Below are 21,707 nucleotides of genomic sequence, written 5' to 3' on the forward strand. Positions count from 1 at the left end.
TATTGATTTATTTCACCTAACATACTTATTTCTTGTTTAGATTTGACATGGTATATTCGGTGGATTTGCTATTTTGAATATGATTTTGGGATATTATTGTATATGCTATTTTCTTGGAATTATACAGGTTTTACAGCGAGGGGTTACTACTTTAGATAGTGAAATGATTTTGAAAAGTTTTGTTTTTGCCCACTCACATTTTCTGTTTTGTGCCCCTCCAGGTTTTAGGTAGGAGTGCTCGTTAGTGGCTCACGAGGAATTCACGACAGCTCTGACAGATTTTCACTAATGTAGGACCATCCTTGGTATTGTATAATTAGTATTTGTCCTGCTAGACTGCACCTAGGATACCTACGCTCTGGTTATGTTTAGTTACACTTAATTTTGTCCTGCACTTATTCTTATCTAGTGTTTTAGTCAGTTTGGTTTTTATTTATTCGCATTTCTTTATATCGTTATTCTTCCGCATTGCGCACATGGCTACGTCACCCTCATGTGATGGCCAATATGCCTCAATTTAGGTCGGGGTGTGTCAATAATGGCAAATCATGTAATATTGCATTAATAAATGTTAGTTATAAAATATGTGACACCTTAATTGTAAGAAGGATATTTAGTCAAATTTATATATATAAAAAAAAGTAAATGTTTAATCTAAAAAACTTCAAAAACGAAACCCCAATATCAAAACTCATGAGATCTGATTCTTTTCATCCCAAACCCCCTTTTTCTATCTACCAAATCCATGAATCCATCTTTCTTCCCAATAATACCCTTGTTACTCTTTGTAAATCACAATCCGGAAAAGTTGGACCCACACTTGCATCAAACGCTCACTCCCTCACTCACTCTTCCTCAAAGGCGCAGGAAAAGCCCAGCTCATCGCTTCAAGCAATGCCACTCCCTCCGTCGAGCTCCAGCCAAAGATCCCCTACCAAAATGCTCGAGCGCGTCCTCTCCTCGCGCCGATACGCGCCGTACGCGGACGAATCCGCCGCTGAAAACGACGCTGTCGCCGACGAGTCCAAGACCAAGAAGCACCTGCCCATCTCCTTCTTCACCACCCGAATCACCAACTACTTGACTCGAACCGGACCCGTCTGGCCCTGCCTCCTGGTCCTCGCCCTCGTCCTCCTTCTAATATTCTCCCTCATATTCAACTCCCGGAGATTCGTCTGCGTCTCGCCTTACGACCCGGTTTCTCGTACCGGCTTCTTCGGGTTCGATGGCCTCGAATCGGATTTCGGATCCCTCGGCGTGCCTTGGTGTAAGTATATCTGGGTCGGATCTCATTTCTCTAAAATTCCCATTCTTTAGGCACAAATTGAACGATCTGAGTTAATTTTGCTGTTGGTGTAGAAATCAGATCGAGGGTTTTGGTATAACTTTTGTTTTTTTTTTTAATTAAAATTAAATGAAAAATGTAGAATTTCTGATAGCTGAGTAAATTTGGAAGCTTGGAATGAATTTCAAACATTTGACCATTTGGGTTTCTAAGAAAAGCTGGAAAATTTAGCTTTGTTAAGTTTACTTAGTGCACAGTAAAATTCAGGGTAGCTTCAATAAGTTTATGATTCAAAGGAATTGCAATTTTTATATTTCGCTTTCGATTCTAGTCGATATGAGATATGTGGGTACTACAACCATTTCTATATGTTTTAGGCAATTGTAGTAGTTGTTAATGATCGAATTAAAGTTAGGGTTCTTTTTTTTTTTTTTGCCAGACTACATAATAGAAAATCTGATTAAGGTTAGGGTTTTATGCATTAAATTTGGTGACCAATGCCTATGTTAGTCCCAATTGCTCAATGTTTTATGGATTTCGGTAGTATGTGGACCATGATGGGTTCTTTATGAAGTGAATGTAGGGATTTTTGAGTTCTTTTATTTGGTTATAATTCCTTGTTTTCGTTGTGAGATCCCTGGGTTCGCGCCCTTGTTTGATTCTTATAATGTTATCCTTGGCAAAAGGCAGATCGAAACACGGAAAAGCAGTTGAATGGACAACTAAGGATTTAATCAAGGGCTTGGAAATGTTTGTACCTATTTACGAAACCCGACCGATAAAAAACAACATGTACGGGATGGGTTTTGACCACAGCTTTGGGCTCTGGTTCATTGCCCAGTGGCTGAAGCCAGATCTAATGATTGAGAGTGGCGCTTTCAAGGGTCATTCCACTTGGGTTTTGCGACAAGCAATGCCAGACACGCCAATTATTACCCTCACACCCAAGCATCCTGGGAAGTTTCTAAAGAAGGGGCCTGCATATGTTGATGGAAACTGCACATACTTTACTGGAAAAGATTTTGTGGATTTTGGAAATGTTGATTGGGGAAAAGTGATGAAGAAACATGGGATTACTGATCTGAGCCGTGTTCTTATTTTTTTCGATGATCATCAGAATGAATTGAAAAGGTACTAACAATATCACAATGTAATCTTGCTCCTTCATCTCGTTATTGCATGGCCTCTGGAATTGTCGATTGCCAACTGCTGACTCATCATATTTTTATTATATGCTCTGGCAAGCAGAGTAAGGCAGGCTCTGAAAGCTGGTTTTCGGCACATAATATTTGAGGATAATTATGATACTGGAACAGGAGATCATTATTCCTTACGGCAGATATGTGATCAATCCTATATAAGAGGTGCATGCTCTGTTATCCTTCATTTTTTAAGTCTATTTGTTCGTCATATGCTTTATGTTGATGAAATGCATTCTTACCTTCTTTCCTGCTGAAGCCCAAAGTAACTTTAGTTAATGTACTATGGATTGAATTACTGGTGGATCATTTTGTCAAATTAAAAACCATTGTAGTCAAAGGCTCGGTGTGGTGCCAAATCTTTTAACTCATTTGATCAAAATGTGTGTTTTACTTCGGTTTATTGGTTTAATAGTTTTTGGTTTGTTTCCCCATAGAATTCCTTTATGAACTGTTGCCATGGATTATTGCTCCAACTAGTAATCCTCGTAGTTTCTTTTGGTTGCTTTAGGAGGTGGTCACAGCTGCTTTAAAGACAGTGATGAAGCTAGGATTAGGTCAAAAAGGAAGAAGTTCTGGGAGAAAGCAGTGGATATTGAAGAACTTTGTGGGGCGGGTGAAGCATGGTGGGGTGTTAGAGGATACATGCATGATAACTTTACTAAAAGTAGTAAGAAGATATCGTATTCAGAACATTTTCAGAATAGCCGGTTTGTGGAATCAATTCTTGATGTTTACTGGGAGGTTCCACCAGTGGCAGGTCCGTCCCTCACTCATCAAACTAGATACGATCCTGCTCGTGCCGTAACTCCTATTGTCGAAGATGGCCGATATGGCTTATTCAATCGACTTGGCTTAACCAGACTCGACACGTCTGTATTTAATGGATATACTCAGATGGTTTACCTTGAGATATCAAAACAGTAATTTTTGAGCTGTCTAGATTCAGATACGTTGTTTAGCTTTCAGTAGTTTGTTCATATTATGCAATATGCATGCAGTTTTCTCATAGCTTTCCGGCTCGTGTATTTCCTTTGAAGTTTTTTGTCTTTCATGGTCGACAATGGTTAATTTGTGGAATCAATCCGAGCAACGATTGTTCTGTACTAGTATCATGCCACAGCGGAACCGATCTGGCTCGTTTTCAGCTGTCCAGCAACTGATTCAGTTAACTTGTCTGTTGTAATACTTATAAATTCAACTAATTCCAAGTTTCTTTGTTTCAGTAGCATGTTCCTTAACCTTATGTCAAATTCAATTTATTTATTTTTTGCAATTTATATATTTTTATTCGAGCAGCATTCTAATCTAATCTAATCTAAACTATAAACTATAGGGAGGGGAATTCGAACTTCCATCTTATCGTTCCAAACAAACCCAAATCAGTTCCCTTCCGACTAACAATTACCAAAAAAAAAAAAAAAAAAAAAAAAAAAAAACCTCGGTTTCAAAAATCATTGGAGGAACTTATACGTACAATTGTTCTTAAGAGAAGAAACTGGAAGAGATTTGCAAGCAGCAAAGACCATTTACACAGTAATTCGAATATGTGGTACATGTAAGAGGGAAAAACAGCAACAGCAAACACATAATCTGGACGTCTCCAGCGAAAACTTTCTAACTAATCGGAAAATTTCCGGTCCGTAAAGACAAAAACTAGGATTCTATCAAACATATTTGGGACTCTGCAACAAGCACCCGACTTTGAGTCCATTTTGATGCTCTGGAGAATGCTATTTCCAGCTGGTACGGTTCATGTTAGTTGCGGTTCTTGCACTTCCCCGCGGCCCTTGGAGCTGCAAACAAGAACAGTGGTCAGCTTAATTACAATCTGACTTATAGCAATCCCGAGATTAGAACATGGAAGGAAGCGAAAATACCACCAAATTCCTTCTAGTCATAACCAACAACTGACTAAAGTTAGAACATACCTAGTCCGATTGCTTCAGAACCTTTCATGATCCTCAGCCTCCTACAGGTCTCAGTGAACATCCTGTCATACACACACACAGATCAGATGAGAACATATGAACATCTGAAGATGTTAACAGTCACTGACGGTAAAAAGTGAGACCCGATCAATTGGAACGTAACAACCACGTCATGTATCTGATTGAAGGTAATTGCAATTCAATCAGCTAGATAATTTCAATTTTTGAACACTACTCATGCGATTAAGTTCAAATAGCCATAACACAGTGTTCATACAGAACAGTTAAAAACGTACTGCCAAGGAACATCGCCAACAAGCATCCAGTCATCATCCTTGTCCTCGTAAGTCAGAACAAATTCAGAACCATTGAGAAGATCCATCAATCGACTCGCACTCAGACCATCTCGCTCTGGAAGTCCATTAGAACTGCACTGCCCTGAATCACAGATAATCACAACCTTAAGCAAAGACGCATCTGATTTACTTTAAACACCGTATAAAACATTTAATACACCCTAATGCAGTCTCACTGCTGGCCAGCTAGTTTCGTTCTGGTACTAGCCTATTAAAACACCAAACTTAAGTTAATTTCTGGATCAAACCGTACTGGACAGGCATTGTACACCAAACTAAGTCGCGGTATAACTCAGTCTGCATGTGCATGCCTGCCTGCACACAAGAGAAAAAGAGAGAGACAGAGAGAGAAGAGTACCAATGTTGAAGCAGCTAAACATCTTCTCCAGAGCCATGGAAAGTTCAGTGTAGTTGTTGTAGGTTTTAAGGTCAACTTTTCGCAGGTATGGAGCGCCGTCCATGCTAACCTTCACATAAAGGCACCCGGACCCTTGTTTGCCCGCAGCGTCATCGTTGTTTTTCGCCAGATTAGAGGCCATGGAATTCTTCCGAAATGATCGAATTGGGGGCCATCCTACCACCTGTGCCCTGCTACAAGTGTAAGAATTAATTGCTAAGCTTACAAGTTATTACAAAGGGAGAAGATTAGCAGATAAATTAACATTTTTCAAATGAATCGCTTTATTCTGAATGCTCTTGATGCAGAAAACATTAGGAATCAAATTGCAGGATGGTAAAACTTTCAACCGCAAAAGGAAAAATAAAGTACAACAAGTTCAGGGGAAAAAACCAAGAAAACATCTAAGGGAACGACCAAATGAGTTCATATACAAATATTAGAGATGGATTTTTGTCCAAGTCTTATTAAACTTTGTTGTCCTCAACACCAAAAAAATATTCTCAGTTAGACCTGTGACTTCCTAACGAGGAAAGTAAAAATTTGAGGATTATTTAATAACTATTTTGTGTTTAGTTTTTAGCAAGATTTTAAAAGAGGCTAGGTCCTAGTGGGACGATAGGTTAGGGCCTAGCGTCTAGGCGGCTAGACAGAGATCTAGGCGAACTAGGCAGAATTGAATAAATTTATTATATATCGTATAAATAAATGTCAACTTATACTTAAAAAATACATAATTTCATTGGAATATAAACTGTAAAACAGAATGACATATAGATTATAAAGTATTAGAATATAATGAAAACATGGTGAACACGCATATAATGTGTGTTCATCTCTAAGTATTTAACAAGTCTCTTAAAATTTATTGAAAGAAAAAAATAGAAAATGAAAGTTATGTATTTTCTAAGTGAGAATCCCGACCTAGGCTAGGTGCTTAAGAAGTCTAAGTGGGCGCCTAAATAGGTCTAGGCACTCTTTTTTAATTTTCAAATGCTCAAGAATTAATCGGAACAATGACCAACCGTCTAACACCTAGGTGAAGATTTTTAGAACAATGATTTTTAGATTTTAGTTTCATTTTTGTGTTAGATAAAGAGAATAAATACATGAGATATTTTTGTTTTGATTCACTCTTATTTATTTCTTCTCCTCCCTCCAATTACACTTATTTGTTCCCCATTTTCTCGTACTTCAAGCACAAAAGTGAAAATAACAAACTAATAATAAAATAGTTATCAAAGGAGCACGAAATTTTGTTTCTTTTTATTGTTGTTGAATCAAATTTCTCAGAAATAAAAATTAACCCAGCAAACACAAACAATTAAGAAGGGAGTAAAAAGGTTAAAAAACAGAAAAGCTTACTTGCAAGAAGGAGAAGCAGCAGCATGCTCAGAGGCCTGAGTGTTCTTCTTCTCCAACTGAGCTGCTGGCTTTGGCGACAGAGGAACAGAAGAAACCTCCTTCTTGGCTAATGGAGAACCCAAGACAGCCGCTTTACCCACATCAACCTCAGATCCATTAGTCATGGTAAAAGCCCATTTCTCAGAACACCCATCAATGGCGTCAGAGAATCCCCTTTTTGCCCCTGACACAGGGTTCTTTGGAGGGTTTGGAGAAAATCCAGTTGGCTTGTTATTCTCCTCCAAATCTTTCCCAAAAATTGAGACCCCAAGTCCAAGCCCTGATGGTTTTTTTCTGTCAGGAGAGTGGGACCCAGGCAGGCCAAGCCTGAGCTCAGTCTCCTTGAGGTTGATGGCGGAGGAAGTGGAAGATGAAATCTTCTCAGAGCTTCTTTCCATTGGAGAAGATGAAGTCTCTGTTAGGCCTATGTAATCATGCTCCAGTGGCATAGACATCAAGTTTTTTCAACCAATTTTTTACCTCAAAGTATCAAACTTTGTGAGAGAAGTGAATGAACTCAAGAGAAGTTCTAGAGAGAGAGAGAGAGAGAGAGAGTAGGTAGAGTGTCTGGTTAAGCTGGTTTTTGTTGAGGCAGAAAGGAAGCTTCTTTTAAGCCTTTCTGCAGCTGCATTATTCTTTTCCATTTTATTAAGGAATTAACTTGGTTGCGGGACAATTTAGCTGCCAAGTCTTGTTCTTTTATTAAAAACTCTCTGAACCTTTTTCTTCATATCGCAGTTTGCAACAATGATGAAAGTAATTTTATATATTTTTTGTTTAATTAAAAATAGAAAAGGTTTCTTTTAATGGACTATCATAGTACCAATTCTGTTTAATTATACACTCACGCTTACTCCCTTTTTTGGCAATTTAGATTTAATTCATGATGCTATTCAAAAAATTATACTTGTATTATTCATTTGTATATGTCATAATTAATAATGATATTTCACCTTATCGTTATGTAGAGATGATTGGATTAAAATAGACAATTCTTAAAATTTAAGGCATAATAAAGGTAGAGTTCAATAGTTTTTCATTTTCAGGAAATTAGATATGAAGGTAACATCTCCCTTTCAATTCTTACCGTTTTAGGGATATGATTAGCTTTCTTCTTGATTAATTTATCTTCTACCTCCAAACTTGTTGCAATTTTTTTTTCTAGTTTACATACCTTCAAAATAGTGTCGAATGCGTTACAATCCAATTCTTTATACCAAACCAAACTTAATGTTATGACAAAGAGTATGTGGATAATAATATCACGTTATAATGTAATTGTCAAACTCAAAAACTTGTTATACATAAACATGTGTATGTGTTGCTCATACTATACCTTATCTCTATGATATGTTCACTACATCGTTTACCGATATAATAATATGTGATGCTAAATAGCCAAAAAGAAAAGCCTTCACTGAAATTCGATTGTCATTCACCACTATGACGTTCAATAAATTAATTTATCAATTACATGTATATATAGGCTACAATGCTTGTATATATCTAATACAATTATTATCTGACAACCAGATATAATTCATGTTTACATATATATTTTATATAATCACTATCTGACCTTTAAAACGATAATTATATTAAATTTAATAAAAAAATTATATTAAATACTATTATAGTCAAATTCGTAAATATTTCATCGGAAGAATTTAAATACAAACCCACATGAACTGAATTTATTTTTTAGCTAATGGAATTTTTATAATATTAATTGGAGGCAAGACCACTGACAGAAGTCTGCGCACTCCCCGGCAACCTTTAAGATATTGTTCCCAAATACCCTTATTCCTTTAGACTCGTATTCCAACCCACTAAAGTGCACCGACCGCACAAAGCGCAAGTTAGAAAAGTGAATATTGCACGGAATTGGATAATACACGGCAGGGCTGTACTAAATACACAAATGGGAAAGTGATCGACAAATTTCAACATCTGCGATCATTTCCCCCGCCACCATCCCCTAATTGGTAATTACCGAATACTCTTTTGCATCTTCCTGATGACGGCTTTCTCATCCCTCTTGTCAGCGGCGTTGGATGCTCTCTTCCTGATGACGGCAGTGTTGGGTGCCTTTGTCCTAACGACGACGGTTTTGGATGCCTTCTTCCTGATAGCGACTGCGTTGGTGACTTTTGCTTATCACATTTACTGATGAATGAATCTTTACTTTTAACACGTCAGTATCTGCCGTAATAATTGTGTAATCCAAAAGCGGGGACGCGTGTGGGCAACACATCTGACACGCAAGGATCGACGGTTCAGTGTTGGCCACGTCAGCTAATGCTGTGGTTAGGGGACAAAACGGTGTTCCGTTTTCTAGCGTTGACGGGAGTAAACGCTCATGATTGGGATGTACAACTTTGCAGAAAACGGCTAATGGCGGTGGTGACCGTTTACTGTGAGTCCCGTAAGGTGAAAAAGTGGTCATGACAAAGACTGCCTGTTGACTCATTCCCTAAACTGTTTTTGGACAACATTGCTAAGTTGGAAGCCGAATACAATTTACAACTCATTTATTTTAGTGTATTATAGCATTGTTAATTGTTAAATGTCATCACATTGAAACATTTAGTACAATTTAGAGCTCAAAAATAATTACGGCACATTCAAATACTTAATGCAATTAATCACTAAAGATCAAACATGACTGTTAGATTTCATTATAACGTATCTGACTATTAGTAGATAATTATATTAAGTATATGATGTATTGTAGTCAAAATTGTTTATGTTTTTGTTTCTTTTTTTGTTTTGTTTGTGATACAAGCGATATTGGCAGAGATGAAATTCGAATTCGGAACCTTTGGTGCAAGAGTGAATGCTCTTGCCCAATTGAATTACAAAGTCCCTTGCACTTTTTACAATTTTACCTCTTGTTATTTAAATGACGCTTTATTGTAGTGACAGAAACCAATCACGTCTATACGTTATGGTGTCAATTTCACTCCTACCCGAATCTCTTGTTATTTAAAGTGTTTTCCTTTAACATTTTAGCTAGTAACATTTTAACAATTTAACCCACAGACTTTTACCACACGGCTAATTAGCTAAAGTTGAATTTCTTATTATTTAAATTGTTTTCCCTAAGCTAACAACATTTTAACTATTTAACCCACACACTTTTCTCATGTGCAAAATTAGCTAAAGTTATGTGCTTTCTTTATGCACTCAAATTTGAATCCTCCTCGTTATAATATTTTTTAGTTTTTATTAAGTGGCATGTTGCATCCCATATATATATTCCCATCCCTACCTAGCATGAGGCCTTTTGGTAACTCACTGGCTTCGGGTTTTGTAGGAACTCCGAAGTTAAGCGAGGAGGCCAGAGCACTCCCAGGATGGGTGACCCACTGGGAAGTTGCTCGTGAGTTCCCAGAAACAAAACCGTGAGGGCATGGTCAAGGCCCAAAGCGGACAATATCGTGCTACGGTGGTGGAGCGGACCCGGGAAGTGATCCGCCTCGGGCCAGGATGTGACAAATTGGTATCAGAGCCAATCCGTGGCCGAAAGTGTGCCGACGAGGACGTCGGGCCCCTAAGGGGGGTGGATTGTTACATCCCACATCGCCTAGGGAAGTGAATCATGTAAGCCTTATATGTATATTCTCATCCTTACCTAGCACGAGGCTTTTTGGGAACTCACTAGCTTCGGGTTCCGTAGGAACTCCGAAGTTAAGCGAGTAGCGCACAAGTGCACTCCCATGATTGGTGACCCACTGGGAAGTTCTCGTGTGAGTTCCTAGAAATAAATCCGTGAGGGCGTGATCGGGGCCCAAAGCGGACAATATCATGGGTGACCTACTGGGAAGTTCTCGTGTGAATTCCTAGAAATAAAACCGTGAGGGCGTGATTGGGGCCCAAAACGGACAATATCGTGCTACATCGGTGGAGCGAGCCCGGGATATGACAGGCCCCTCATCATAATATAGATTAGGATAATATACATATATATATAGCTTTTTTTGTAATAATAATAATAATAAAACTCTCTTCTCTTTCTATATAGATGATATTTTATTTGGCCAAAAATGTAACACTCTCTATTTACTAGGAAGTAAATATGAAGGTAATAGTAACAATTGAGTTCATCCTCCAATCACAAATTTAATAAATTAAAGGAAAATTAATGAAAAGGGTTTGGAAACTTTGAGTTTTAATGATAAGGACAAAATAAAGGGTAAAGTGAATAGTACCATAATTGACTTTTTAGTGTAAAAATGTGGTTTTTCGTTAAAGTGAACAGTACTAGGAGCTTTTCGTTAAAGTTCCCTTTAATTAAAGTAGTAAGTGTGCCAAATTCTAAAATATTGCTTTCGTGTTTTTAAGAATATAATCATCGTATATAATTAACAAAAACTTCATTCTACAACATTGATTGTGTCTTTTGAGTCTTCTAGATATTATGCCGTATACATCATTTGTAACTTTATAGTTGGCTTTAATCAAATTAATCCTTATATTACCATTATTCGATTTTCAAAAAAATATCTCTCACTTATAAGAAAACAGTGATCCATGGGAAAGAGACTCCTCCTATCCTAATTAAGCCCCACGAATCAAAATGTAATCATGACAGAATGTTTTATTAACTCTTTCATTGTTTTATAGTGAAAAGAATAGGTGTGCCTAGTACATTGCATTTGCATCAGTTGACGACAAGCCGCCTAGGTGCCCAGCCTGTACATATACATACTGCTCTGGATTAGCAAATAGGTAGGTACACATTGCTATCGTTCACTTCATTTTCTTAAATTAAGAGCTCGATCGGTCTGTAGGATTGAACTGGAATGAATAACTCTCTACTTAAGTATGCGTAAGTAAAAGAAACTGGTTTTTCGTTTGTAGGGGATTAGAAAGTGATTATATCATGAAGAAACTCACTCCTCCTAAGTTTTATCGTACAAATTGGAAGGGATAAGTGTTCTTTGTGAGTAATTCATCTTCTACCTTTTAGTTAGTCATAATTTTTTCATTTTTCACTTCAACATACCTTGAAATTTGAGAGTTATCCATTCCAATTCAGTACTATATACCAAATGAGCCTTAAAAGTGCAGCTTCCACAAAATCATAATCTCAAAGTTGAACTTTGGATCCCTAAGTAAATAAATAAAACCCTAAAGAAGGTATATATATATACCTTTAGGCTATTTGTTTAGTAATATAGTAAGTATAAAGTTTTTAACACGCACTGCGCATGGCCCCCAGATACAAGATGCTGTAACATCCTAGAGGATAAGTGAGATCACAACCACTCAATATTTGGTTTAGAGAAAATCTCATACTAATCAGCATGCTTATAAATATATAATCACCTTGATTTTCTTATCTTTAAACATAATATATTAGTAGTTGTTGCTAGATGTTTGTTATATAAGACCCACATGAGTAATTGTTTGTCACAACATGTGCCAGTTTTAGTCAAACATTGGGTGTTATGATCTTTCAAGCAAAAGGAAAATCTCATTGCTGCAATATGAAAGTAGAAGCATCCAAACGTTTTGGAATAAAATTTTGGATTTGCTTAGTTGGGGTATCAGTACCCAATGGTGTATATTTTGGTTCCTGCTTTCGATATGCGATATTATACTAATATCTAGATTTGAATATCCCACAGATGATCTTGAAGAACTGCATCTGTTGTTGATTGTTAGAAAAGGAGTATCCTTGTCCAAGAAAACATTATCTCCTCAGGTTTAGAAATTACTGTTGTGATCTAGTTCCGATTGTATTCTTAATACGATAGAGATTCTTACAGCAAGTATATAAATATGTATGTATAGGGCCTTTGTGGTGTGAATAAAATAATCATTTAGTTAATATTTATGGTCTTCCTCTCCAATGGCTTCTGCAGCGGCCTCAATATCTTCCTCCTCTTCTCCCTCTCTTCCTGATGGACATAATGTGGCTCACTTCTTCAAGCTCGCGGAGACCATCGTAGTTTATATTTTCTACATTGATGAACCCGGCCCAACCTTAATAAGAATGTTGTTCATGGAGATATAGGTACGTCGCAGTATTTTAGAGTCTAATTAATTTTGGAACAAATACATCTATAGTTAAGAAAAAGCGTACTCGTTTAATAAGTTCACAGCAAAACACAGTAATATACTAATATATATGTTCCATGTACAATTCCATGCACGAAAGGTACAGTAAATTATATATAAATATCAGGTCCTTTATGTAAAAGAATTCTATTTTTTTTTTTTCAAAAAATGGGGATTAGGTTTAGGGTTCCCTTCACATCAAACTTCAGCAATCCAACCGTCTATTTTATAAGTCTCGATTCATAGATCATTCTTACAAAAATTCAATACAATCTGAAATCATTTGCCAATTTGGGAACTCTTATTAGTACTCCAAAAATCTCATTCTACACTCCAAACTTTTTATATTAGGAAAGAAAAATACACTTGTGAGAAGTGTACAATGAGATTTTTGGAGTACCAATAATATTTTTCTAAAATTTTATTGTTTCTTATATAACAAAGTATTCGTTAATTTTTTTAAACCTAATTAGATGTCTTAAATATTTCCGATTTGGCTAATATTTTGCAAGGATGATATATGAGATTGTAGACATCGAAACTTCGGTAAATAAATCTTCACCAACGTATTAAAATTACAACCTTCACTCATTCCACCAATATCATACACTCACTTCACCTACAACCTCCACTCATTTCACCAATATCATACACTCATTTCACCAACATCATACACTCACTTCACCTACAACATCCACTCACTTAACCAAAAAAATGGATGGTGGTAATTCATTCTCAAAGCCTATAAATAGGCTTCTCCATCAAGGTATCAATCATCCTAAAATTCACAAATATATTTCTCTACTCCCAAAATGGAAGAGAATACTCCTCACACATCATAAATCCTTGAAGCTTTGAAACTCTAAAGCTCTCAAACAAATCCCGAAGGATCAAGAAAGCCTTCTTCGTTCTTCGTCAAATCCTCCTTCAAGATCAAGCCCCAACGGCCCTTGAAGAACTTCCACCAATTCAAGATCAAGCCTCGACGGCCCTTGAAGAAAGTATTCATCGTTCATCATGCGTTCATCCTAAGATCAAGCCCCAACGGCCCTTTGGATCAACAACATCAACAAATCCACACATCCAACCGTTCTTCAAGATAAAGTTCAAAAGCCCTTGAAGATCTATTCATCAACTATTCATCCTAAGATCAAGCCCCAACAGCCCTTTGGATCAACAACATCAATAAATCCACACATCCAACCGTTCTTCAAGATAAAGTTCAAAAGCCCTTGAAGATCTATTCATCAACTATTCATCCTAAGATCAAGCCCCAACGGCCCTTTGGATTAACAATATCAACAAATCCACACAACTGTTCATCCTAAGATGAAGCCCCGACGACCCTTTTGGATCAACAACATCACCAAATCCACACAACTGTTCATCTTAAGATCAAGCCCCGACGGACTTTTGGATCAACAACATCAACAAATCTACATAACAGTTCTTCAAGATCAAGCCCCGACGGCCCTTAAAGAAAGCTCCTAACTATTCATCCAAGATCAAGCCTCAACGGCCCTTAGATCAACAACATCCATAAATCAACACCTTATGGAGATCGAATCAAATGATCAAGTTAAAAGACATCGTAACCCCAAAATCATTAACACCAAAGTATTTCTTTGTACATGTTGCTCTTGTTTCAGGAATTTCCGTGTTCACAAATTTGGCATGCCCAGTGGGACCATCTCTACCTCTCATCTCTTTCTCCGTTCAAGAAATTCAAGCACACTCCATGGCTTCAAACAAAAAACAAGCCATGACCATCAATGCTACCTCCATTGAAAAACAGTTGGTTCAGATGAAGGAAACAATTGCAAGGCTGATAAAGACTACGGAGGAGAAAAACTTGCAAACCACTGGACTCATCAACCGTCTGGAGGCGCAGCATGGCGTCAAAGCGAAACCAAGCTCCCTTCCAACTAAGAGGACCGAAGAAGGTCTTAACCCAAATGCCTACGAACTCATGTCAAAAGCTGGGCATGACTTTGTTTCCTCTTCAAATCTTGGGAAGAAGGTTTTAGACACCGTCAATGACAAAGATCATGACATCATCGAGACTCAGAAGAAGTTGGAGGAGCATGATTACGGAGTTGGCAACAACATAGCTAGACTTGGCTTCACACCAAATGCACCCGTGAAGATTTCTAGCAAAGCCAAAAACGCTAGCGCTCAACACATCAGCTTGAGGATTGAACAAGATCAAGAGGAGCCCTAACTTCCCCTTCGAGTGTCAGTCTTCGATAGGCTGAATCGTTCAAAACCCAGAAGGTCGGCACTTAATCGCATTGGTGGGCAAAACCGAACTTCTGTCTTCAAATGGCTTAACACGCCAAACCCTAAAGCTTTATTTTTGAAAGGTTGTCAAAACCTAAGAAACAAAGCAGCAAGGCTAGCTTTCCTCCGCGACGATCGACTTTGGAAAAACTTGAAGAAACCAAGAAGCCTTCTAGAAAGAGGAAGACAACGCCAAAGGAAGAAAGGTTCGACGGTCTAGCAGGAAAAAACGACATTCGAAACTCAATTCCTTCAAAGATGAAGCGCCAAGCAACCTTGGAGGTTGACACAAAAGGACCACTGAAGGTAAGGAGGCGCATCATCATCCACACCGGCCAATCTTCACGCCAACAAACCCAAGAGCATGACACTGAAGAGGAGGCCCAAGAAGACAAAGAAGACGAAATCTCGAAAGAAGACGTCACTTCCAGCTCTGTCAACTCAAAATCTTCACCTCAATCGCTAGGGGCATGCTCCAAAACCATGCCAGTCAAGCCGAGTGAAGTTGAATGATGGACTTATGTCACTCCGAAGAAACTGCACAAGAAGCATATGTCTTTTCCACAACTGCACCAATTGGAAAGGGGGCAAATCAGCTTTCACCAACCTCTAAAGCGACGTGAAAGTGTTGAAGATGAGGAAATTTCGACACAAAGATCGACCATGCGGGATCTCTTCTTCCTTAGAAAATTATTCAGCTACTCGGTCAAGGCTCCTTGCTATAAAGATTGCGAGGAATGCCTCTCCAGGCAGCAACCATCTCGTCCACAAATTCATCAATCGGAAAGGGAGCAAAGCAACTCTTATGAACCTCCAGAGCAATGTGAAAGTGTTGGAGATAATGAAATTTTGACACAAAGATCGTCCATCCCCATCACAGTGTGACCTCTTCCCTGAAAACTTCTTCAATTACTCAGTCAAGGCTCTTTGCTATGAAGATCGCGAGGAACGACTCTCCCAGATCGCTTGACAAATAAACCAATGCTTCTCGTTCGTACGAGCCTAAAAGGTGACAACAATGCTCCATGTCCGCACGAGCCTAAACTGCAGGACATAAAGCTCATCGCCAGCACAAGTCTAAACCGCATGGCACTAAGCTCCTTATCCGCATGAGCCTAAAAGGCAACAACCAAAGCTCCTTGTCCGCACGAGCATAAAAGGCGACAACAAATGCTCCCTGCCTGTAAGAGCTGAAACTGCAAACGGCACCAAATGCTCATTGCCTGCATGAGCTGAAATAGCAAACGCCACCAAACGCTTATTGCCTGCACGAGCTGAAACTACAAACAACACCAAATGCTCATTGTCTGCATGAGTTAAAACTGAAAATGGCACCAAGATGCTCCTGGCCCGCAAGAGTGTACGGCACACCAAAAAAAAGTATTTGAACTACGTTATGACTTGATCTCTTCTTTGGAGGGGTACGTAGGCAGCTCGAACATTCAATTTTCGAGTTCAGTCACATCAAAATAAAAATAAGGGTTTTATTAAATACTTGACTAATGAAAGTCAATCTTATTACAATTTCTTTGTACAAAAAATAAATAAATAAAAAACAAGAAGGATTCTTCACAAAGGTTGATCAGGTGGCGCCTCATCACTCGGCGGAACTCCAGGAAAAAGAGGCGCCAGAGGTTGATTGTTTGGAGCCTCAACACTCGGTAGAACTCCAGAGGACGAAGGCAATAGGTGCCTCTGGAGTAAAGCCACAAACATCTGATGGTCACTCTAAATCCGACTTTCGGATTCCTGTAGCTGGTCGAGCTTTCTCTTCATGCTCGTCGAGTAACTATTGGAAAGCATGTGCAGCTCTTGGTTCTCATGCTTAAGCCCTCTAACCTCTTGCTTAAGACTTGCCACCTCAGCCCTCAGTGACTCAACTTGACGAGTTCGAGCAAGAAGACGTTGGCCCATATTCGATACGGAGCCTGCACACTAAACACTGAAAGCAGAGAGTTCTGAACAACCAGCTCGTCAGACCGCTTGGAAATGATCCTATTGTCCTTAAGGGTGATAAGATTTCTAGCTACCACCGTAGCGGTTATGTCATTCTTCATCACAGAGTCCCCAACTGTAAGAGGATCAGTGACAGATAAGAAGGACGGGCATTATATGTTGTCTGGAGAAGACATATTAACATCTTCCCTAACATTCAAATCAAGACGACGATCAGATGGGCAAGCCATTTGCAAAAATGATGAAAGAAGAAGAGGTCGTGTAAGTCGAATTCTTAGAAATACAAAATGAGGGAAATTCCTAATAGGTAGCAACTCTCTAAGTGTGTTTTTGAACACTATTATTGCCTCTATAAAAAAAAAGAGGCAACAGGGCCTGTTTAGAAATAAAAAAGGCAACGTGGCAGTTCCGAAACCAAAGAGGCACCTCTCACTGAATTTCAAAAGCTGGGCCATTTGTTCAGAGATCGAAGAGGCAACAAGGCCACCGGTTCAAAGATCGAAGGCACTGCTCCCTGAATTTCAAAAAGATCGGCTTTTCAGGATTTGTCGCCATCCTTCACACGCAACCTCAACTTTGCAGAAAGCACGGGCAACTTTGTTAAAGATTTCTGACAAAGTTGAAAACGCATAAATCTTACTATTTCAATTACCCAACGGTTGCCGACAAGAGTAAATGAATAGTGCCACTACTGGCTGTTGAAAAATTCTTATATATGTCGACCTTCATCCTCCATAGCAAGGGAGACCTGCAAAAATGCCCAACCCTTCCTCACTTCCGAGAGTGCACTCCCAGCAGAGCCTCTCGAAATACTCAATTTTCTTCCTCTCCGGGAATACCCCTATAAACAAATGACACCAAAGCAAAAGTATCTCATATCACCAGGGTAGAAAGCAAGAGTATCTCATATCATGTTTTTTCCTTGTCTTTTCCTTCACCCTTGCTCTTACCTGCAAGACAAGGAGAAATAAAGCAATCAGTCGGAACCTGAAATCAAACTTCCGATCTGGAACTGATTGCCTGGAACCTTTGCCTAGTTGCTTACCTGGCATTGTTCTCAAGTGATCATCGCCGCTGAGAAGTAGTGCTCTAAAAGACCATTTAAATGCAAAGGTTTCATTCCACTCCTGCATGGGGGGCAAATACTGCAAGAGATCGAAGTAGAAGGATCAATAATGAGCCGGAACAGATCACTATAACACGATGCCCTTCCCTGCAGAACTGCATAACCCAGATGGAGGAGTCTAAATCAAAGCCAAGCTTGGCATCGTTGCCCTAATCAAAGAGCTTGAGAAGCTTCAATAGCCTTTCGCTGGCACCATCGCCGAAAAGCAAAGCCTCACTGTGCAACACTGTCAAATCGCCACCACTTCTTCGAAAGCAAGAGTATTTCATATCATGCTTTATCCATGTCTTTGTCTTTGTCCTTGTTCTTACCTGCAGGATAATAAGAAGGAGAGCCATCAGTCAGAACTTGAAGTCAAAATCTCAATCAGGAACCGATTGCCTGGAACCCTTCCCTGATTGCTTACCTAGCACTGCTCTCGAAGTACCCATTGTTTCAACATCTTGTGCTTCTAGAGAAGATACCACATCTACCCAAAGAATAGATAAGGTAAAGGAAAATGATACATTGAAGCATGTGAAGACAAGCACAACAAAGCACGTGCCGATTCATCCGCTACTTCTTCAAAGTCAAAAGTATCTTATATCAGGGTTGCAATCACTCTGGGTTTGGTGGACTCATTTTGACCCTCAAATTCTTGGGTCAACTCGCTAGGCGTTGTGAGCTACACGTGTCGATTCACCACCCTTGAATTAAATCTTTAAAGATCAAGTCACCAACTGGAAGAAGAGCCCATCACTCTTAAAGATCATACCGTTGACTAAACTGCTCAGGTGTGAATTAGAAAGATTGAACAAAGAAACAGGCCGTCACCTTCACCTCGTGCCTGCTTGCCATGTGTTCGAATCAACCTTCAAGATCAAGCCTCAACAGCCCTTAAAGAAGCTTCTAGCCCAATTCAAGATCAAGTCTCAACGGCCCTTGAAGAAATCATAAATACGATCCAAAATCAAGTGTCCATCACCCTTGAATCAAATCCAGCTCCACATAAAAAAAGAGTAAGTTTAGACCTTCAAAGGAAATCAGAAAATCCTCCAACCCAGTTCAAGAATAAGCTGTGGAAAGTCAACAATCGGAGGAAGCCAGAAAGTCCTCCAACCCAGTTCAAGAATAACCCTGTGGAAAGTCAACAATTGGAGGAATCTAGAAAATCCTTCAACCAGTTCAAGATCAAAGCTGTGGAAAGTCAACAAGCGCAACAAAATACGTGCCAACTCATCCACTACTAAAGCCAAAGATCATCTACCACATAAAGATCCTTGTGGTCCATTTCAACCTTCAAGATCAAGCCTCGACGGCCCTTGAAAATATTTCAAACAAAGTTCAATTCATCCATTACTAAAGCCAAAGATCATCTACCACGTGAAGATCCTTGTGGTCCATTTCAACCTTCAAGATCAAGCATCGACGGCCCTTGAAGAAATTTCAAACAAAGTTCAAGATCAAGCCTCAACGACCCTTGAAGAAATTTTAAACAAAGTTCAAGATCAAGCCTGAACGACCCTTGAAGAAATCTCCAGCCCAATTCAAGATCAAGTCTCGATGGCCCTTAGATCGACATCTACATTAAGGGACTTCAAAACGCATCTCCTACACGTGACAATCACATGTATATGATGCGCCTTGAAGTGGGGGCATTTGTAGACATCGAAATTTCGGTAAATAAATCTTCACCAACGCATTAAAATTACAACCTTCACTCATTCCACCAATATCATACACTCACTTCATCTACAACCTCCACTCATTCCACCAACATCATACACTCACTTCACCTACAACATCCACTCACTTCACCAAAAAAATGGATGGTGGTAATTCATTCTGCAAAACCAATAAATAGGCTTCTCCATATCAATCATCCTAAAATTCACAAATACATTTTTCTACTCCCAAAATGGAAGAGAATACTCCCCACATATCCAAAATCCTTGAAGCTTTGAAACTCTAAAGCTCTCAAACAAATCCCGAAGGATCAAGAAAGCCCTCTTCGTTCTTCATCAAATCCTCCTTCAAGATCAAGCCCCAACAACCCTTGAAGAACTTCCACCAATTCAAGATCAAGTCTCGACGGCCCTTGAAGAAATTATTCATCATTCATCATCCGTTCATCCTAAGATCAAGCCCCAACGACCCTTTGGATCAACAACATCAACAAATCCACACATCCAACCGTTCTTCAAGATAAAGCCTAAAAGCCCTTGAAGATCTATTAATCAACTATTCATCCTAAGATCAAGCCCCAACGGCCCTTTGGATCAACAACATCAACAAATCCACACAACTGTTCATCCTAAGATGAAGCCCCGACGACCCTTTTGGATCAACAACATCACTAAATCCACACAACTGTTCATCCTAAAATCAAGCCCCGACAACCCTTTGGATCAACAACATCAACAAATCTACCCAACAGTTCTTCAAGATCAAGTCCCGACGGCCCTTGAAGAAAGTTCCCAACCGTTCATTCAAGATCAAGCCTCAACGGCCCTTGGATAAACAACATCTATAAATTAACACCTTATGGAAATCGAATCAGAGGATCAAGTTAAAAGAGATTGTAACCCCAAAATTATTAACACCGAAATATTTCTTTGTACACGTTGTTCTTGTTTCAGGAATTTCCGTGTTCACAGAGATGCAACTTGAAAAATAGACAATTCAAATCATTAAAGTTCGATATGATATGGACCCCACAACTAATCTCCATTTTCATAAAAAAAATGAGAATCCCTTTCCTTAAAGGCTTCCATATGAATATATATATACACACACATACATATACATATACACACACGCATTGGTTTTAAGAAAAATATCCTCTTAGACAGTGTGTGCTCCAAATTTATAAGGGTTGTGATTTTCACACACCCTTAACTACCTTTCCCACACCCTTCCTTATTTTTAGTACTTAATTGGTATCTTACTATTTAATCTTCCATATATACCCCTCCCTATTTAATCTTTCATTAATTACCATAAAAAAGTAGGAAGGGTATATATGAAAGATTAAATAGTAGGATACCAATTAACTATTAAAAAATAGGAAGGGGTGTGGGAAAGGTAGTTAAGGGTGTGTGAAAATCACAACCCAATTTATAATCTTGAAAGAAAAGAAAGCAATAGTTCACCATCAGTTAATGGTTGTTACTGGAGTATGATAAAGTTATTAATAAGATAAATGTTGTAAAGCGCCATATTTTTTTTCATTAATTAGTATATAATATCATTATTACGTCAGCAACAACTACTAATAAATAGTGGCCATTGCTCTTTTATCTTGAAGAGTACAGTAAAAAAATACCATGACACTATTTTGTCTAGTGTATTATGATCTCTTCTGCATCTGTACGACGGTGTTGAAATGTTATAATCTATTGGTTGAGGAATTATTTAGTTTTCCTAGAAATGATGCCCTTTATGAGGTATTAGCAAATAAATTGACTAAGCATGAACTATGGTGCCCCATTTGCTCCCCACGCCAAACTTACAAAAGATGCAAATTAATACTACTTTAATTAGTGACAACAAAACTTGGTCCCTCCATGGATAATCACTAGCTCATTGGCCTAGTTCTAAGTACACTTCATGCACATTCACTCTTATCTACACTATTCATGATCATTTAGGGTAAAGGGGAAAAAATGAAGTTTAATTACCATGTTTTTTCTTCTGACTCATAATAATACTTACATACATTTATTTTC

The 21,707-nt window shown here is 38.6% G+C and overlaps 2 protein-coding genes across 3 annotated transcripts; one reads left to right on the forward strand and one right to left on the reverse strand.

Annotated features, from left to right (window-relative positions):
* Positions 1–728: 728 nt before the first annotated feature.
* LOC103411654 (uncharacterized) lies at positions 729–3,709 on the forward strand. The gene is made up of 4 exons (XM_008350284.4): positions 729–1,267; positions 1,972–2,416; positions 2,534–2,649; positions 2,996–3,709. Exons 1-4 carry the CDS (start codon positions 895–897, stop codon positions 3,409–3,411), a joined length of 1,350 nt encoding a protein of 449 aa, XP_008348506.1. The 5' UTR covers positions 729–894; the 3' UTR covers positions 3,412–3,709.
* A 220-nt stretch (positions 3,710–3,929) lies between these two features.
* LOC103411653 (auxin-responsive protein IAA21-like) lies at positions 3,930–7,333 on the reverse strand. Of its 2 annotated transcripts, none has more exons than XM_008350283.4 (5): positions 6,534–7,333; positions 5,130–5,359; positions 4,712–4,853; positions 4,416–4,477; positions 3,930–4,280 (listed from the first exon to the last, which is right to left on the reverse strand). In XM_008350283.4, exons 1-5 carry the CDS (start codon positions 7,025–7,027, stop codon positions 4,243–4,245), a joined length of 966 nt encoding a protein of 321 aa, XP_008348505.1. In that variant the 5' UTR covers positions 7,028–7,333; the 3' UTR covers positions 3,930–4,242. The 2 variants fall into 2 exon arrangements, with proteins under 2 accessions (XP_008348505.1, XP_008348504.1); XM_008350282.4 differs by having other exon boundaries at positions 5,130–5,362; positions 6,534–7,273.
* Between the last annotated feature and the right edge of the window lie 14,374 nt (positions 7,334–21,707).

The sequence above is a fragment of the Malus domestica genome, chromosome 09 (genome assembly GCF_042453785.1).
Source record: "Malus domestica chromosome 09, GDT2T_hap1".
Classification (NCBI taxonomy): Eukaryota; Viridiplantae; Streptophyta; class Magnoliopsida; order Rosales; family Rosaceae; genus Malus; species Malus domestica.